General features: G+C 50.3%; 1 protein-coding gene across 3 annotated transcripts in view; it reads right to left on the reverse strand.

The window, feature by feature from the left end:
* The window catches only part of ZDHHC18 (zinc finger DHHC-type palmitoyltransferase 18), a 28,192-nt gene that overhangs the window by 10,180 nt on the left and 1,151 nt on the right, over nt 1-16,861 (reverse strand). For all 3 annotated transcript variants that reach the window (XM_044770118.2, XM_044770119.2, XM_044770120.2), the window contains exon 2: nt 13,059-13,219. In XM_044770118.2, the coding sequence (XP_044626053.1) occupies nt 13,059-13,219 (161 nt within the window). The remainder of the gene's footprint in view (nt 1-13,058; nt 13,220-16,861) is intronic.

Consider the following 16,861-nt stretch of genomic DNA (forward strand, 5'->3'; position numbering starts at 1 on the left):
CATGACTGTATATGTATATATGCAATACAAATAAAATACACTAGTAACAACTATGAAATCTAGAAGGAGAACATACAGGAATTTGTTGTAATAATTCTTCCCACTTTTCTGTATGTTTGAAATTTTTCATAATAAAAATTTTAAGAGAAAAAGAAATGTAGAGATATATCCATGAATTGGACAAGTCAATATTAGAAAAGGATTTATTCTCCCTAAATTAATCTGTAGATTCAACATAATCCCAGTCAAAAATCCCTGTAGATTTCTTTTTTTTTTTTTTTTGAGGAAGATGAGCCCTGAGCTAACTACTGCCAATCCTCCTCGTTTTGCTGAGGAAGACTGGCCCTGAGCTAACATCCATGCCCATCTTCCTCTACTTTACATGAGGGATGCCTACCACAGCATGGCTTGCCAAGCAGTGCCATGTCCTCACCGCGGATCCGAACCGGTGAACTCCGGGCCGCCAAGAAGTGGAACGTGAGAACTTAACTGCTGCGCCACCGGGCCGGCCCCCCTGTAGATTTTTTTTTTGTAGAAATTGACAAACTCAATCTAAAATTCATATGGAAACGCAAAGAGCAAAGAATGGCCAAGGCACTCTTGAAGAACAAAGCTAGAGGATTTATATGACTAGATATCAAGACTTACGATAAAGCTATAGTACTTAAGACAGCTGGGTTTGGGTGCAAGGGGAGAAACGCTGACCAATGGAACAGAGAAGAGAATTCACAAACACATCCAGTACATCTATGATCATGTGGTTTAAGGCAAGTGCAACACTGCGATGCAGTGAAAGAAGAGGGTCTTCTCCCCATAAACAGTGCTGGGTCCACTGGATGCACAAATGTATCTGCACCCTGCCTCCCACCAATCACAAATTCAATTTCAGATGGATTAAAACTCTAAATGAAAAAGTTTTAGATAAAAAAAAAATAGGAGAACGACTTCACAACTCTGGAGCAGACTTCTTAAACAAGACACAAACGGGCTGATCATAAGAGAGCGATTTGATAACCTGCATTGTACCAAAATTAAGAACTTCTGTTCATCTAAAGATATCATAAAAGAATAAAAAGGTGACCTTAAAGACAAATACGGGGGCCAGGCCCGTGCTGAGTGGTTAAAGTTCTGCGTGCTCTGCTTTGGCCAGCTCGGGTTCGTGGGTTCAGATCCCAGGTGCAGAACTACTCCACTCATCAGCCATGCTGTAGTGGCATCCCACATACAAAGTAGAGGAGGATCGGCACAGGCGTCAGCTCAGGGCTAATCTTCCTCAAGCAAAAAAAAGAGGAAGACTGGCACAGACGTTAGCTCAGGGCTAATCTTCCTCAAGCAAAGAAAGAGGAAGATTGGCAATAGATGTTAGCTCAAGGTGAGTCTTCCTTAGTGAAAAAAACAAAACAAAACAAACAAGGACAAATACAGTGTGACTTCACTCATATGTGGAAGATAAACAAACACAGAGATAAGGAGAACAGACTGGTGGTTACCAGAGGGGAAAGGGGGTGGGGAAGGGTAAAAGGGGTAAAGGGGCACATGTGTACAGTGATGCCTGGAACCTAGACTTTTGGTAGTGAACATGATGCAGTCTATACAGAAACTGAAATGTACACCTAAAATTTACACAATGCGGGGCTGGCCCTGTGGCTGAATGGTTAAGTTCACGTGCTCTGCTTCAGTGGCCCCAGGCTTCACCAGTTCGGATCCTGGGCATGGACCTAGCACCACTCATTAAGCCATGCTGAGGTGGTGTCCCACATAGCACAATGAGGAGGACCTACAAGTAGAATATATAACTATGTACTGGGGGGCTTTGGGGAGAAGAAGAAAAAAAGGCTGGCAACAGATGTTAGCTCAGGTGCCAATCTTTAAATTAATTAATTAATTAAATTTATACAATGTTGCAAACCAATGTGACCTCAATAAAATTTTTCTTTTTTTTTTGAGGAAGATTAACCCTGAGCTAACATCTGCCATCAATCCTCTTCTTTTTGCTGAGGAAGACTGGCCCTGAGCTAACATCTGTGCCCATCTTCCTCTACTTTATACATGGGACGCCTACCACAGCATGGCTTGCCAAGCGGTCCCATGTCCACACCTGGGATCCGAACTGGTGAACCCTGGGCCGCCGAAGCAGAATGTGGGAACTTAACGGCTGCACCACCAGGCTGGCCCCTAAAATTGTTTTTTTAAAAAAGGTGACCTTCAGAGTAGGAGAAGACATTTATAATATGTTTATCTGACAAAAGACAAAGGATTTGGACCCAGAACATATAAAGAATTCCTGGGGCTGGCCCCATGGCCGAGTGGTTAAGTTCACGCACTCTGCTTCAGCGGCCCAGAGTTTCGGCAGGTGGGATCCTGGGCGCAGACATAGCACCGCTCATCAGGCCATGCTGAGGCAGCGTCCCACATGCCACAACTAGAAGGACCCACAACTAAAATACACAACTATGTACTGGGGGGACTTGGGGAGAAAAAGCAGGAAAAAACCAAAAAGATTGGTAACAGTTGTTAGCTCAGGTGCCAATCTTTTAAAAAAAAGGAATTCCTATAAGTCAGTAAGAAAAAGTCAGACAGCTGAATTCAAATGTGGACAGAAGATTCAAACTAGCATTTCATAAAAGAAGCTGTCCCAACAGCTAATAAATACACGAAAAGGTCATCAAGAAAATACAAATTAAAACCACAATGTGCTACCACTACACAAGTACCAGAAGATCTAAAATGAAAAAAATTTTTAAAAATCAAGCTTTGGAAAAAACGTAAAGCAACTAGAAATCTCATGTGGTCACTTTGGAAAACCCAGCCCAGCATACACCTCCCCAGCAACCCACTCCCAGTGTCTCCCCAAGAGAAAGGTGTGTGATTTGAGGTGCACCAAAACACAGGCACAAGAGTGTTTGCAGCAACAATTCTTACAATAGCCCAAATCTGGAACTACCCAAAAGCCCATCAATAGAATGGCTTTTAAAAATGCAGGATATTCACACAATGAAATTCTATACAGCGGGGCCGGCTCGGTGGCGCAGCAGTTAAGTGCATCCATTCCACTTCGGCAGCCCGGGGTTCACCGGTTTGGACATGGCACCGCTTGGCAAAAGCCATGCTGCGGTAGGTGTCCCATATATAAAGTAGAGGAAGATGGGCATGGATGTTAGCTCAGGGCCAGTCTTCCTCAGCAAAAAGAGGATTGGCAGCAGTTGGCTCAGGGCTAACCTTCCTCCAAAAAAAAAAAAATTTCTATACTGCAATGAGAACAAACAATCTTCAACTGCACACAGCAACATGAATGAATCTCAGACACACTGTGTAAAGTGAAGAAAACACACATGTAAGGACACAAAGTGTTCAAAAACAGGTGAAAGTAATCTATGGTGTCAGGAGTGTGGTTACCTGGGGAAGGGTGACAGGGATCAGAAAGGGGAACAAGGGAAGGCTTCTGGGCCACCATTTGTATACTGTTTCTTGATCTGGGTGCTGATTACATGTGTGTGTTCAGCTTGTGAACACTCAACGAACAGAATACTTATGATTTGTACAGTTTTGGTAAGCCTATTATTATACTTCAGTAAAAATCTAAGAAAAAGAAAAAAAAAAAAAAAGAAGAAGGTTTAGTAACTTGTCCAAGGTCATGCAGCTGGTTTACAGGCAGAGCAGGGGCCTGAACGCAGGTCTGCCATATGCAAAGCCCACAGTTCTACCCACTGAGCCTCTTGATAGCCCAGGCCACAGAGGACCAAAGTCCCCAGAGCAGTGGCTCCTTCCTGGACAGAATTCTGAGGGTCACACAGGGCTGCCTGTGATCCCAGCCCTCAGCTATCTCCCAGCCATCACTTCCACTGGATCAACTCCCCAGATAATATCTCCAGTCTGGCCACTTGCCTCCAAAGATTATTTAATGAGCGCCTGCCATGTGCCAGGCACTATTCTAGGTGCTTGGCAGGCATCAGTGAAACAGACAGACTCACATCCTCAGCTACCACACAGACTTTGGCTAGGCTGTTTCACCACCACCTCAACCACAGTGCGTTTACAATGCAACCAAGCATCTGAGCATCTCTTCCTTAAAACCAGCAGCATGGGCAAGGGCAGGGGACACATTCTGAAACCTGGTTTTGCCACTGACTGGCTGTGCATGAGGTTGAAGCCAAATGAACTTCTCTGATCCTCAGTTTTCTCATCTGTAAAACAGGAATAACAGGTGGAATAGGGCACGAATCCTGGCTCCCACCTCTCACTAGCTGGGTTTCTCCTGATACCATGGTATGTGTGATAGGGCAAATCCTTTAACCTCTCTCTGCCTGTTTCCTGGATCACTGAAATGGGGATAGTAATGGTACCCACCTCACAGAGTTGTTATGAGGGTTAAATGGGTTCATATATGTTTAGTGGCACAAAGTAAATGCCTAAGCAGTGTGCACTGTTAGTATTAGCTTGTAGAATTACTGAGAGAGAAGGGAGGAGGCAAGGGAAAGAGAACACTTCCCTGAGTGCCTGCTCTTTACTGAGCACCTTGCATCCATTATCTCCTTCAATCGTGACAACATCCCAGGAGGTAAGGTTGTCACTATCATCTCTAGGTTACAGTTAAGGAGACTTTTCAGTGAGGTTAAGTGACTTGCCCAAGGTCACACAGCTAGTAAGTGGCAGAAACAGGATGTGAACCCAAGTTTCTAAAGCTTGGGCTTGAGGTATTTTTGTAAATTTTTTTTTTTTTTAGAGATTTTATTTTTCCTTTTTCTCCCAAAGTCCCCCGATACATAGTTGTGTATTTTTAGTTGTGACTCCTTCTAGTTGTGGCATGTGGGATGCTGCCTCAGCATGGCTTGATGAGCGGTGCCACGTCCACGCCCAGGATTCGAACGGGCGAGACCCTGGGCCAACGAAGCAGAGCACGGGAACTTAACCACTCGGCCATGGGGCTGGCTCCTATTTTTGTAAATTTTAAAGTGTCATAATGAGTGTTATTTATCCCTGCCTGGTTCCTTAGGTCTGCCGATGGCACAATCTAAGAGCTGGGAAGAACTTCAAAGAGCATATAACATAGCCCCTGGCACATGGCAGATACCTGATAAATGTCCCTTTGCTGGCTGCCTCTGTTCTAGTCCCTTCAGTTTACAAATGAGGAAACAGGCCCAGAGAGGTTAGAGAATTTGCCCAAGGTCACACAGCCAGTGAGTGGTGGCGAGGCAGAGGAACTCAGTTTGGAGTCTCCTTGCAGACCTTTCCTTCTGCCTCATTCCTGCCTGGCCAGGTTCTACCTTCATAGCCCTTCACTCTCTACTCCCAACACCTTAACCCAGGCCAGGCCCATGTCACCAAACAGCTTCCCCAGAAGACTTCCTGCTCCCAGCCCCTCTACCTTCAACCCCCCTTGCACACACTGCCACATTCCTCTCAATAACGTCTTTCAAGTCACTTCTCAGCTCAAAACCCTTTACTGGCCTCCCCTAAAAAATAAGAGAAAGGACACACTTCTTATCCTGCTATTAGGGCCCTCCACAATTGGGCCCAACCTCCATTCCCAGCTTTTCTCCCCGACTCTTCCCCCAGGAGACCCTGGAGCCTCGGGCTTCCTGCCCCTGCTCCCACCAAGCCCGGCTCCTCCCTTCCCTCTGCTCACCTGGACTCACTGAGCCCTGTCTGGCCTCCAGCAGCTTCTCTGACCACTTCAGCCTCGGGGGCTCTCATGCCTCATACACAGCACCTGAGCACACCCACTGCTCCATGCTGAGTTGTGACAGGACTTCTGTGTGTGTGGAGACTGTCTCTCCAACCAGACTGTATGCCCCTGGAGAGCAGGGATGGTGGAACAAACAGGAAGTCCTGGGCCTAGGAACTATGGGGCAGCAGGCAAGGAGGAGAGAAAATGTGCTGTGGACTCAGGCAGGCCTAAGTTCAAATCCTGACCCTTCCATTTACAAAGGTACTTAACCTCTGTAAGCCTGCTGCTGCGTCTATAAAAACAGACGAATAGCAACAACTCCCTTGAAGGGTTGGCAGGACCAGGAATAGTACACGTACAGGAACTGGCATGGTACTGCCTGGTAGCTGTTTTCACAGGGTACAGGCTCTGGAGTCTAAAACACTGGGTTTGAATCCTGGATTTGCTACCCACTCACCACTTAAGGAAGTCCCTTCACCTCTCTGAGCCTCAGTTTCCTCATCCGTAAAACGGAGATGAGAGTCCCAGTCTCACGGGGCTGTGATGAGGGCTGAAGGATATGCTGCAAGGACAGCCCTGAGCATGGTGCTGGGTTCATGGGAGCCTCAGTGCTGACCAAGAGTTCACGCTGTCACACTCCAGCTCTTTACAAAGCTGTTGATGCTACTCTGAACCCAACCCCTAATCCTGCCCCACAGGCCCCAGGTCCCAGCTCCTGCCCTGCCTCTGCCCACTGTGGTCTCCCAGGCTTGGACACAGGCTTTGGAGCCAGACAGATATTGTGGGTATGAGTCTTGGCCCAATGACTAACTAGCTGTGTGATGTGGGTCAAGTTGCTTAACTTCTCTGTGCCCTCATCTGCTAAAAAAAGAAAATAGGACATATTGAACCCAACTCCTAGTGCTGTTAGGAAGATTAGGAGAGAATTCATCAAGTGGGTTTAGCAAAGTATCTGGCACCTGGAAAGAGCTTAATAAACATTAGCCATTATTATTATTATTGTTTCTATGAAACACTATATTCTAAACAACTGATTCATGAAGAAACTTCAGAACACAACCCATCTGTGAGTGAAGGGCAGCCACAGACTCTCTTCAGGACAAAGAGAAAAGCTACTGGAATCCTCGCTGGATTCCCACAGGCCCTCCCCAGGGCATAGGGGCGCCCAGGCCTCTCCCCCAAGGCAGGGATGGAACTCCTACCAGTTTGTTCTGGCCCCAGCAGCCAGGCTCCCCCGTCTCTTGAACTCTGAGAATGAGGAAGTGACACCTTGCACACACAACTTCCTTAGGCTGCCAAGAGGCGGAGACAGAGCAGAGGAGAAAGTGTAACCCTGGAGCAAGGGTGCTGCCCAGATGCTGAATGAAGCCACCAACTACAGGGCTCTAAACCAGCTGGGTCAGAGGAGGCTTTTTGGGGCATGCCACCACAGAGGCTGAACCCCACATCGAGGGAGAACAAGCAGCTGTCCTACTGCTTATTCTCAGGCCAGTGCTGACCAGTCACATCCTGGACTCAGCCTCAGAATCCTCCTGAACCCACTCCTCCCAGCAGCCACTACCAGTGGTACCCTGTTAGTGCCCAGAGCAAGTCTATTTGCCATTCCTGACCACAAGGCCCAAGCCTCTGAAGTTTCAATAGAGGAAAACAATTTTCAAAGGGTACTGACATTCCCTGTCTTACTCGTACACAAAAAATGCTCTGGGGGCTGGCCCGGTGGCGCAGCAGTTAAGTTCGCACGTTCAGCTTTGGCGGCCCAGGGTTTACCAGCTCGGATCCCAGGTGCGGACATGGCACCGCTTGGCAAGCCATGCTGTGGTAGGCGTCCCAAGTATAAAGTAGAGGAAGATGGGCATGGATGTTACCTCAGGGCCAGTCTTCCTCAGCAAAAAGAGGAGGATTAGCTGTAGTTAGCTCAGGGCTGATCTTCCTCAAAAAAAAAAAGCTCTGGGCTGGCAAGGAGCTGTGTGCCCTCATTTTACAGATGGGGAAGCCGACTTTGCACCAAGAGCAGAAGGTGGGGCTGAAATTAGAACCTTTGTCTTCCAAGGCATTCATTCATTTGTTTGTTCTTTCAAACACTGGCATCTACTACGTCAAGATATTGTGCGAGGCATGGAGGTGGCAGGTGAGGGGAGAGTAAGGGGCAGGTACAGAGAGATAAGCCAAGTATGCTGGCTTCGTCCACCCAGTTCAGAAAATAGTTGTGGAAGAAATTAACAGGGATAATAAGAGACGTTATCCTTGCCCTCAGGGAATCTAAGACCGACTCCAGGGCTCTTTCTGCTTCAGGCTCTTCCCCAAGAAGTAAAAAGGCTCCCCCACTTAGTGAGGCGCTCCTGCTCTTCCAGGTGGGAAACTAAAGCCCCCAGGGATGTGGTGATGAGGGGAAGGCTCCTCCTCACCAAATGGCTGTGAGAAGCCAATGAATCGCTCACACCTTCCTCCTGACCAAGGGCATGCTATGGTCTCTCCACCCCACCACAGCCGCACGAGGGGCAGGCAGGCGTGCCAAGGTCAGAGCCTGAATGGCTGGGGCTCACCATGAGCTATGAGAAGGCTTTAGCGAGGGAAGGCCAGGAATCTCTACCCGCCCTGCTAGGCCCCGACAGTTGCCCTTTGCTTGTCCCCAGCTGTGGAGGAAACAGCTGCAGGGCTGCGGTCTCCCCTGCTTCCAGGGCAGCGCAAGGTCAGCCACAGTGCCCAGGTTGTGAGTGCTGGGCCACTGTGATCCCCATCTGAACATTTCTGTTCATTCCTGGGGTTTATGGAGCCCCTACCACATCCAGGCACAGTGATAGGCCTGGGGATATAGGAAGAGCTCAGCCTAAGGGCACAGGGAGCAGAAGTGGATAATTACAGTCAGTGTAAGAGGCACTGTGAGTCAAGCGTGGGGACTCTGGGGCCAGTCTGATCTCATTTTGAAACCTGGTCTGACGACTTGTTAGCTTGTGACTTTGAGGAAGCTGCTCAACTTCTCTGAGCCTCAGTTTCCTCACTGGGTCATAATAATATCAACCTTGTAGGATGATGGTGCGAATTAGAGATGTAAAGGTCTAACCCACAGCTAGCCAGTTAAGGGTATTCCACAGAACACAGGGAATATGTGGGGTGGGGACAAGAGGCAGTATGCAAGAGAGCAAGAAAAGACTACATGGCAATTAAGCTGGATCAGAAAGAACGAGATCATGGGCTCACTGGGAAGGAGGGCATGGCAGCAGAGATGATCGAGGGAGCAAAGGCACAGAGGCATTAATCTGCACCAAGCGGCTGTGGGAGCCCGGAGTGGCGGGAGGCGGGGGTGGGCTGGAGTTTGCCTTGATCCTGCAGGCCGTTGTGCCTAAGTGGGTGAGTTTTCAGGAAGGTGAGAGATGATCTGTTTCCTGGCTGTGATACTAAGTAACACTGAATCGCATGATGAGAAAGTTACTTCATTTTCAATTCTCTTTCAAGCCTGTGACTCCATCAAGGGGAAAAGTCTCGACTTTTAATATCTAATACCTGTGATGCTCACAGGCCTCAAAGTGGGTGCTTTCCACAGGCAACTGTAACCACCAAGAATTCTGTAACATTGTTATGTTCTTGTTTTTACCATTATCTTCTGTTCAGAGCAAGTGACTTTCTGCTTACAGGAGTGATATGAATTTTCTTTGTGAAATGCATTTAAAAGCAAGCCATTTAAAGGACAGTACTAAAGAACGAAAGTACAAGGTGAGACGCAGAAAGGGGACAAGTCACGAAGGTTGTACTCCAGTGGCCGAGCTTCAGGAAATGCTGCTGAGGGCACTAGGAAGTCACCCAAATTCTGAGCCAGGGAGGGCCAGGGCCAAATCTGGGTGTAGGAGAGACAACTTGGATTGAAGGGAGAGGCCAGGCATCGGGGCGTTGTCAGCAGAGTCCCGAGCCAATCCATGTGGAAAACAAAGCAGGTCTGCCCCAGGGCATGGGCTTCAGAAGGACCTGAGGGGAGACATCCTGGAGACACACAGGATGCGATCTGTGACCTGCTGTGTGGTGGTGGAGACAGAGGCAGCCTTTGCGTGTCCTGTGAGCTGTAACTCTGAGTGTCTGTCACTTGGATTCAGATGTTTCCATTCTCTCCAATCAGACTGAGAGCTTCCTGGGGACAATATTCTCACCTCCTACCTCTTTTCCAGGCGACTCTGTGTGGCCCTGCAGGGGGATCCAGTCGCATAGCTCCCTGGCTGAGAAGTCAGGATCTCAGGCCAGGATGACCAACTGCCCTGGTTTGCCTGTAACTGAGGGGTTTCCCAACAAGGCACGTGACTTTCAGTGCTAAAACAGGGACAGTCCTGGGGAAACTGGGAGGAGCTGGTCACCCCCCGGCCCCCCAGACGGTCCTTGCACAGTTGGAGCCCTGGGCCAGATCCTGTTGGGCTGGAGTTGCTGGCCTATGAGGCCACAGTGAGAAGCTCACACTGTCTGCAAGGGCCTGGGGCCAGGTAATCAGTTCACATTTATATGAACAGCACCACTCACCTCAGAGCTGGCCCCTAACCTTCTGGAAAAGTCTCCGTGACCTTTGTCCTTTTCAAGAAAATCTGCTCCACCCTGACTAGAAACCTACTGGCCACACCCCCAAATTTGGCTCCTGTTCAAGTTTGAGAACTCAAAGGCCCCAAAGATGCCACTTTCCAGGCTTCGCAACTGTTCTCAAAGGGAAGTGTCCGACCCTGACACTCAGGACCCCACAAGACTGACCCCACCCCATCCTCCAACAGGAATTTCCCAAATTCTCTGAAGTATTCCTTGTGTTCCAGCCAATATGGCCTGCTCAGGGTCCCACGCCTGTACCCCTTCCTTCCCACTTGGTCCTCTCCTCCTTCTGTTCCATCTGCCTGGAGGACTCCCTTCACACTTCCTGTGCTTGAACACCACCCAAACTTTAAGGTGCAGCTCAAGGCACCTCTTCATAAAGCCTCCCCAAACCCTCCAGGCAGAAGACGCTCCTGATTTCTCTGATCCTCTTCCAATGCCTGACCTCACCTGTGGCAGCCAGTCAGGCCATCCACATTGGACTAAGCTAGCTTGGAAAACACCAGAAGGCAGGGCTCACATCAGATTCGTTTTTGAACCCCATGCCTCAGCCTCGCCACCCCACTACCCTCCTATCTCCCCTACCCCTCTGAAGTCAGGAGTCAGCCTATAGAATTAACACACAGATAGTCAAACCCATAATGCCTAATTGGGAGAAGTTTCAACTGTCTCTCAACCAGTCACCTGGGGACAGTAAGTAGGACCTCCACAGAGGCTCGTCCACTCAGCCAAAGTCACTGAGCCTTCCACATGGCAGACAAGGTGAATAAGACATTCAGGGTCCAGGAAAGGCTACTGGGCCTGCCCAATAATTCTGTAAGACTACCTACAGCACAGGGCCAAGACGGAAGGACATGACACTCTGGGAATGTCATGGAAAGTCTGGCTCAACTGGGCTCACAAAGGCTTCCCAGAGCACGGGACACTTGAGCTGAGACATAAGGATGTAGGGGGTGTGGCCACGTAAGACTAGGGCTGTGTCCCTGTGGCCATCTCAGAAGAGAAAGCAAGGGGTTTGGGAAACAGGTACACACTCCGTCTCCGTGCCTCCACTCCCCAGCCATGTGACCAGCTGCCTCAGTTTCTGCATCGGTACAGCCAGGCTGTTGTAAGTATTTGTAGGGATAATGGATGGGAAGCACTCAGCACATGGTCAAGCTCTCCCCAAACATGGGGGATTACTGTTGTCAATATTACCCAAACAGCTCACAGAGGCCAGAGGATTCCAGGCAGCCAGACCTCTGAGCCAAGGCTGAACTGGACAACAATCCTGCCTCACGATTAGCTCCAACCTGGAGGGAGGAGAAATGGGGCTGCTGCTGAGCCTCTCCTGCTCCCAGGTGGACTGGCCAGGTCAGACCGTGGGATTTTGAAGGAGCAGAAGCCGAAAGGCCAAGTGGCAAGTGGCCCAGGGGTGTGAGGGGGAAGGAAGCTGGATGCAGGCAGAGAAAGACAGCAGTGAGGGCGCGGCTGAGGATGGGCCTGAGACAAAGACCAGACAGAGCAAGAGAACATCCTCTTTCTTCCTGCCCACCCGCCTGAGCTGCTCCAGAGAATGAGTGGAATGACTTTCCATGATGGAGGCTACAGGGCTCTGACATTTACAGCACTAGGTCTCTTCAGGGCCAGGTGGGTATTTAAAAGTCTGACAGTCACCCTGTTAGGGGAAGCAGCCAACCACGGACCGGAAACCCCTGATGTGTGCAAATACCCACATGGCTTCTCAGCAGGAAGGAGCTTGGGTGGAGCAAGCTGAGATTAAGGCCCTGGCCCCAGTGCCCAGTCACCCAGGGGAACCCACACAGCAGTCTGGGAGGAATCAAGGACCACCTGGGGTGCCTTGGGGCACAGGTTCTTTCTGGCCACACTGGCCTTCCTGCCATTCTTCAAACACACCAGCTTGTCTACCACTCGGGGCTTTTGCCTTTACTGTTTCCAGACCACCAATTACTAGCTCCATCGTACCATTCAGGGCTCATCTCAAGTGCCACCTCCTCTAAGAGGCCTCCCCTGACCACCTAAGCTAAACTAGCCCACTCCCCACACCTATTACACTCTTCCCCCAGATACCCACACACTCAACCTCTCATTTCTGCAGGTCTTTGCTCAGACGTCACCTCCTTCTCGAGGCCTTCCCTGACCCCCCTATTTGAAGTCATACACCCTCCCCCAGCTCTCATCCTCCCTCCCTGCTCTCCTCTTCTGTCTGACATCCTAGATATTTCATTGTTTGTTTACTGTTTTTCTCCTCCCACTGGAATGTCAGCTCCAAGAGGGCAGGGATTATTGGCAGACTGTTCAACTCTGTATCGTCAGCATCTAGAAAAGTGCCTGGCACAGAGTAGGAGCTCAATAAATGTCTGATGAGTGAATGAATAAGTGTGTATGAAGGTTTAAGAGCAGGGGCTCTAGTCAGACTGCCTGGAGCCTCATCCCAGCTCTTCCACTTCCTGTGTGATCTTGGACCAATTACTTAACTCCCTGAGACTCAGTTTAATTAATCAGCAAAAGGAGGATAACAACAGTCCCTACCTCACAGGATTACTGGGGAATAAATAAGATCATGCACATAGAGAGGTGAAAACAGCACCTGGCTCCCGGAAAGCACTCAGTACTACGCTGGCCGCCATCACGACCTTCACTTGCTGGCATTTCTTGCTTATTTATTTGCTCCCTTGTTTGTCATCTGTCTCCTCCACTCTAGCATTAGCTCCAGCCTGCCCTGCTCACTCTCATATCCCCAGTTGCTAACATAGTGTGGGAAGGGAAAATCAGGCCTCCTCTCCAATCAAGGAGCTGGGAGACACAGCTTCAGCTGGAGTAGGAGCCTCACCGATCTGTTTCTCCAGGGCAGCTGCCTCACAGACGGTGGCCCGGGGCAGGATCCCAGGGTCGGTGAAACTCGTCTGCAGCAGGCAGCTCATGACGAAGAAGAAGAGGATGCCAGCGATGATGGGAATGGCGAGGGTCAGCTGGCGGGCCAGGAAGGGACAGCTAGAGAGAGAGAGAGGGAGAGAGAGATGAGCAGATACCCCAAGGGCTCCCTGGGGCACAGAACTACAGCACTAGGCAGGTGGTCTCATCTCTGCAAACACCACCACAAGCTTGAACGGAGCCTCCCCCTGAGGCAGAGGAACAGCCCCTAGCTAAGTGCAGCCACTCCCCCTATCAATGCCTAGAGCGGTCATCACTAACTGATCCTTGTACTTTACCCCCTGAGCCCACGGCAGATATGATCAATAGATTGCAGCTCTCTTAACTCCTGCATTTAGCTGCAGCCTCAGAATCCTTCTTAACACAGAGCTTCAGGCAGCCACTACCAATGAATTAGACTGTCACTTGAGATGAACCATCCATAACAGTGTTCACTCATTCATTCAGCCAGTCATTCACTCCACAAATATTTACTGAGGTCTTCTCCGTGCCAGGCAATACCTTCAACAAGCAGTAGGAATAATGGCAGTGAATAAAACAAGAGTCCCCTGCTCCCTCAATGAGGCTTACGGTCTAGTGGCGAGAGCAGACATATAAACAGAGAATTGCCACCCAGGGCTTTGTGTGCTACAATGGGGAAGGGGAAAGTGGCAGAACAGTCAGGAAAGGCTTGCTGAAGGAGATAACGCCTGAGCTAAAACCTAAAGAATGAATACGGTCAGCCAGATGAAGGGGCCCAGGGGAAACAGCATGGTCCAGCCACTGCCATTTTCCCCTGAAGGCTGGCATCCCAAGTGGTACCTGACGGGGTGAGGGACTGCCATTCGGGAGATGACCAGCTGCTGGGAGGCCCGATTCAGCCAAAGTTCCAGGAGCTGGCACAGTAGCAGGAAGTGAACCTGCTGATTCTGGAGCCTCCACCGTCAGAGGCTCCAGCCTTCAGAGAGGCCTCTGAGGAGCAGAGTTGGCCAAGGCCAAGGGCTCCAAGCAGGCCACGTTCTGCTCCAAACACCTCCGTGCTCCCGGGGTCCGAACCTCAAACAGAGCCAGGTCCTCCATGTCACCCACGTGGCAACTCAACCAGTTCATGTGCAACAAGTGGTGCGCCTAGGGGTGCGAGGGGGATGGGATGACTTGAAGTCTGAGACCTGCAGAGCCCACAGAAACACCAAGTCCTAGCCCCTGGCGTTTACAGAGGGGGCCTGTGGCCCACTGCCAGATCCAAGGTCACCCAGCCAGCCAGTGACAGGAGTGGAGTCTTTGGAGTCCCAGCAAATGCTCTCCAACAAATATTTACTGTATTGAGCACCTACCACATAGCTGGCCCTGTTCTAGGCACTGAGAATACCACAGGGAGGAGAATAAAGTCCTACTCTCATGGAGAAAGACAGGCAAGAAACTAACAAAAAGAACAGGCACAGGATGTCAGATGGTGACAAGTGCTTCAGAGAACAGTAAATCGGGGCAGAGGAGACAGTAGGGAGTGGGGTGATCTGCTACGTTATAGGCATGGTCGGGGAAGGACGGAAGAAAGTGAGGGAGTGAGCCACGAGGCTATCTAAAGGAAGGGTGTTCCAGGGGCCGGCTCAGTGGCACAGCGGTTAAGTTCGCACATTCTGCTTCTCGGCGGTCTGGGGTTCAATGGTTCGGATCCCGGGTGCAGACATGGCACCGCTTGGCAAAAGCCATGCTGTGGTAGGTGTCCCATATATAAAGTAAAGGAAGATGGGCATGGATGTTAGCTCAGGACCAGTCTTCCTCAGCAAAAAGAGGAGGATTGGCAGCAATTAGCTCAGGGCTAAACTTCCTCAAAAAAAAAGAAGGGTGTTCCAAACTGTGCAAAGGCCCTGAGGTAAGTATGTGCAAGGAGGCCAATGTACCTGGAGGGGAATGCACAGGGGATAGTGGGAGGAGATGGGGACAGAGAGGAAGCCCATTATCAGGGCTCTGGCTCTTATCCTGAAAGCCAGGGAGGACTCGGATCTGACTTAGAATTAAAGGGGCACTCTGGCTGCTGTCTGGGGGTGGGAAGTAGGGCAGAAGCCGGGAGGCCTGGGCAATAATCCACCAAACCAAAGAATGGGGCAAACCCATCCTAAGAAGGAAAGGCCCTAGAGAGCCACCTTCATCTTCCCCCAGAGAAACGGGAGGGTGTCAGGGCCTCTGACCCGCCACACCCTCAGCAGCAGCATTCCTAAGTGCCAGGTTCCCACTGACCTTTCACTCCAGTTCAGAGCCAGGTGAGCTCTTGGCTGGAACCCAAACCCTCCCACCAACTCCACCACCCCAGGTGAGGAGGACAGACACAGAGGCAAGACGATTCACAGGCTCTCCTTGAACCCAGAAGTCCTCGCTTCCTCCCTCTGTGGGGACAAATCCGTCACCAGTGAAGATATATCCACTCAGCCTAGAGAAGGTCCTGCTTCTGAACTGACCGACTCGCCCTGTGCAGGGTCACAGGGGCCAACCACAGCACGCATCACTTCCTCCTGCCTCAGCTGCAGCCTGCCTGGGAGGACCCGAGAGAGCTGGGGGGATAGTGGAAAAGGCACTTTCAAAACACCCACGTAGGCTGGCTCAATGAGGGGGATCTGAAACTCAGCCCAGGGGCCATGCTGGGGGCTGGGGGCACCCCTGAGCCTCTGCTTGTGAAATTATCCCGGAACTTTTTATCTACCCTGACTCAGAAAGGAAGGGCAAAAGGGAGAAGCCAATTTGTAGAAGTCCTCACCTTGCTTCAAGGGAAACCCAAGATTGCAGCTACATGACCCGGCAGCTGGAAAGGGTACCTCGGGGCTGTGCCTTTGTGGCAGCCTTATCATGGCCACAGGCCCTTGGGAAGGGTTTTTTGGTGAAGACACGTAATAGCAGCAGCCAGCATTAAGTGCTCGTTACCACTAAAAGCTTATGTGTGTGACTTCATGGCACCCTCATGACAACCCAAGGGGGTGGGTACTATTATAAAGCCCATGTTATAGATGAGGAAACAGGCTCTGTGGTGAAGCAACTGCCCCGAAGTCACACAGTTAGTGTACGGTGGAGCTGGGATTTGAACCAAGCCTGTTGGCTGGAGAGACAGAGTTCTTCACCACACTGTATAATTAAGTAAGACCACAAAGGATGGAGAGAAACTAGGAGGGGAAGGTGGAGCTCATGCAGCACGGGGTGGGTGTGTGCAAGGAGTCACACAGCAGGTGGCTCAAGCCAGAGACCAAGAGCAGAGTGGAAAACTTCCGATACAAATATGTGACCTGGTAAAGCGACAGGTACCCCTTCCTCCATCAATAAAATGGTGATACAGTGTGGGCCAATCCTGGGTCACTAGGGATATGAAGAGGTCAAAAACCCATGGGGGCAAACATGACCTGTCACACGAAAGTACTCTGGATGCTCTCGAAAAATAAGAAGGCATTACTGCAGCTGTTCCTGCTGTGGAACAGGCCAGGGGGATGCTGTGGAATTTTGAGAAGGGAAGAAAAGCCAAGAGGTCAGGAGGTGGGGGGCAGGAGCTTGGGAGATGTCTGAGGGGACAGGAGGAGGCTGATGGGGGGACTGGAAGCTCTGGGGAAACTAAGGAAAGTGCTGGAAAGGGAAGGGGAGGCGTGACAGACCCAAAGATGTTTGAGAGAAGACTGCCTGAGGGCCTAGTGTGAGAATGACTGAGGAGATAGCAAGGGGGGCGGGTCTGAGAGTACAGAGGTG

This window comes from Equus asinus, chromosome 5, assembly GCF_041296235.1.
Source record: "Equus asinus isolate D_3611 breed Donkey chromosome 5, EquAss-T2T_v2, whole genome shotgun sequence".
NCBI classification, from domain to species: Eukaryota; Metazoa; Chordata; class Mammalia; order Perissodactyla; family Equidae; genus Equus; species Equus asinus.